Source organism: Penaeus monodon, chromosome 21 (assembly GCF_015228065.2).
Source record: "Penaeus monodon isolate SGIC_2016 chromosome 21, NSTDA_Pmon_1, whole genome shotgun sequence".
Lineage (NCBI taxonomy): Eukaryota > Metazoa > Arthropoda > Malacostraca > Decapoda > Penaeidae > Penaeus > Penaeus monodon.
Genome location: NC_051406.1, coordinates 20,259,263 through 20,261,033, shown reverse-complemented (window position 1 = coordinate 20,261,033; position 1,771 = coordinate 20,259,263). Strand labels below are relative to the sequence as shown.

Genomic DNA, 1,771 nt, shown 5'->3' with positions numbered 1-1,771 from the left:
AACATGTCCTATTGTTAAAACAAGTGTGATATAAATGAACTTGTTTACCTAATGGTATTGCTTTTTTTATCCTCTCTCAGGAAGGGGTAAAGCTACCTATGGTGTCTGAGGCAGACATGCGTGCTACCCTGACGGCTCACATAGCAATGCCTCTCACAGGTCATGCTGTTGCTCCCAACATGCCATATTACCCAACACTCCCAGGTTAGTTTAATGCAGCTTTACAATTCTTTTCTTTCACTTTCATAATATCAGTTTCTTTTTATGTAGTTAATTGCACTTTAATTCTCATTTTCCATATTCTTTGGTATGCTCTTTGTGTTTTCACATTACTTTGAAAAGATAAATGAAAAGAAACAGCACATCAGTAATGATATGTTATAATCAGTGATAGATGGTGAAGGATACAGTTCGGGAGCATCCACTGTGGGTCGTCAACAGCTGGTCACAGCCATGGATACTAGTCCAGGTGGCGGAATCATGAGAGGAGGCATCTACCACCCCAGTGCTGTCCCTAACATGAGTGAAGCACAGGTAAGTACAGTCAGTGCATCTTACTTATTTTTTCTCATATATTTCTTGTTATTTTTGTTAACCCTCTGCTCAACTCTGAATACATCTCTTAACATTACATCCTCTGTACTTGGTTCCTTTCAGGTTCGACCTGGCCGGACCCTGCAGAGGCCCTTAGGCAGAACACATTCGTCCCCACTACCTTTAGGCCATCCCATGCTGGCAGCAACACCTCCAACCTTCCTCCCACATGGCCCACCCTCAGCCCACCAGTATGACCCCAAGCATGCCATAGAGCACCACCAGCATAATCTTCTGAAACAGGTGAGATAACCAGTGGACCATGGTGATTAATTTATGATTATTTATATCAATATGTTTTTGATAGAAATTCCTCATGTGTACTTTGAAAGTAAAAGTTAATACTGTATATTGATTGTTGTTTATTATTTAAACCATTTGATAAAGTATGTTAAGAAGGTATGCCTACTTTCACTTTATGGAAAAGTAATAAATTTTGATGTTACTAAATTATACTTTCATTGACCACTTTTTAATGATTCATAATACCCACTCTTAACCAGGGAGCAACAACTTTTGATTAGACTTCATGATCTTGGCTATTTTGTTTATCTTCTAACACAGTATTTGAGAGAAAAGGAAAGAAATCTCCAGAGTGTATGGCAGTTTGAATGGCTGCAAGAGGGAATAAAAAAGATGGCAAGTGTCAGCTAAATAAAGAATTTGTTTTTAGGCAGGAGAGGTGAAAGGAAGGTTAATAGTTGAATATTATTAGAATGAATGAGCAAAAAATTATCAGTGTTGCATTCTTGGTTGATTGGGAAATTAGCACATTTTAAACTGATCATAATGTTTAACTCTAACTTTAGTGTAAAACCTGAACTTTGAACATTATTTTAAAGTAATTTTTTAATTACAAAGCAATGTATTTTCAGTGATTATTATCAGTTACAGTTTAGTTGGCAGTCAAGAGAGGTTCTTGGAAGTCATCATCATATGTTTCACAGATTTAGTTAAAGAATATCCTTCTGAAGTGGAGAACGCAGTTTACAGAAGGCAAGGGAGTTGGCAGGAGCATTAGACAACATTTTGGATGGTGCTTGTAGTGTGCAAGTGGGTGGCCAGGCATAGGTTGCATAGCATAGTTGCTCACACTTAGAATATTCAAAAGTCAGTGTAAAAGGTTGGTTGCAGGCAGGTGTGAATGGAGGAGACTCTATTGTGGTAGTATTGAAAG

At 37.8% G+C, this 1,771-nt stretch overlaps 1 protein-coding gene across 1 annotated transcript in view; it reads left to right on the top strand.

Moving 5' to 3' along the window:
- The window catches only part of LOC119586324, a 21,846-nt gene that overhangs the window by 15,715 nt on the left and 4,360 nt on the right, over positions 1 to 1,771 (top strand). Inside the window, exons 4-6 of the mRNA XM_037935036.1 lie at positions 81 to 204; positions 389 to 534; positions 658 to 837. Of these exons, the coding sequence (XP_037790964.1) occupies positions 99 to 204; positions 389 to 534; positions 658 to 837 (432 nt within the window). The 5' untranslated portion in view covers positions 81 to 98. The remainder of the gene's footprint in view (positions 1 to 80; positions 205 to 388; positions 535 to 657; positions 838 to 1,771) is intronic.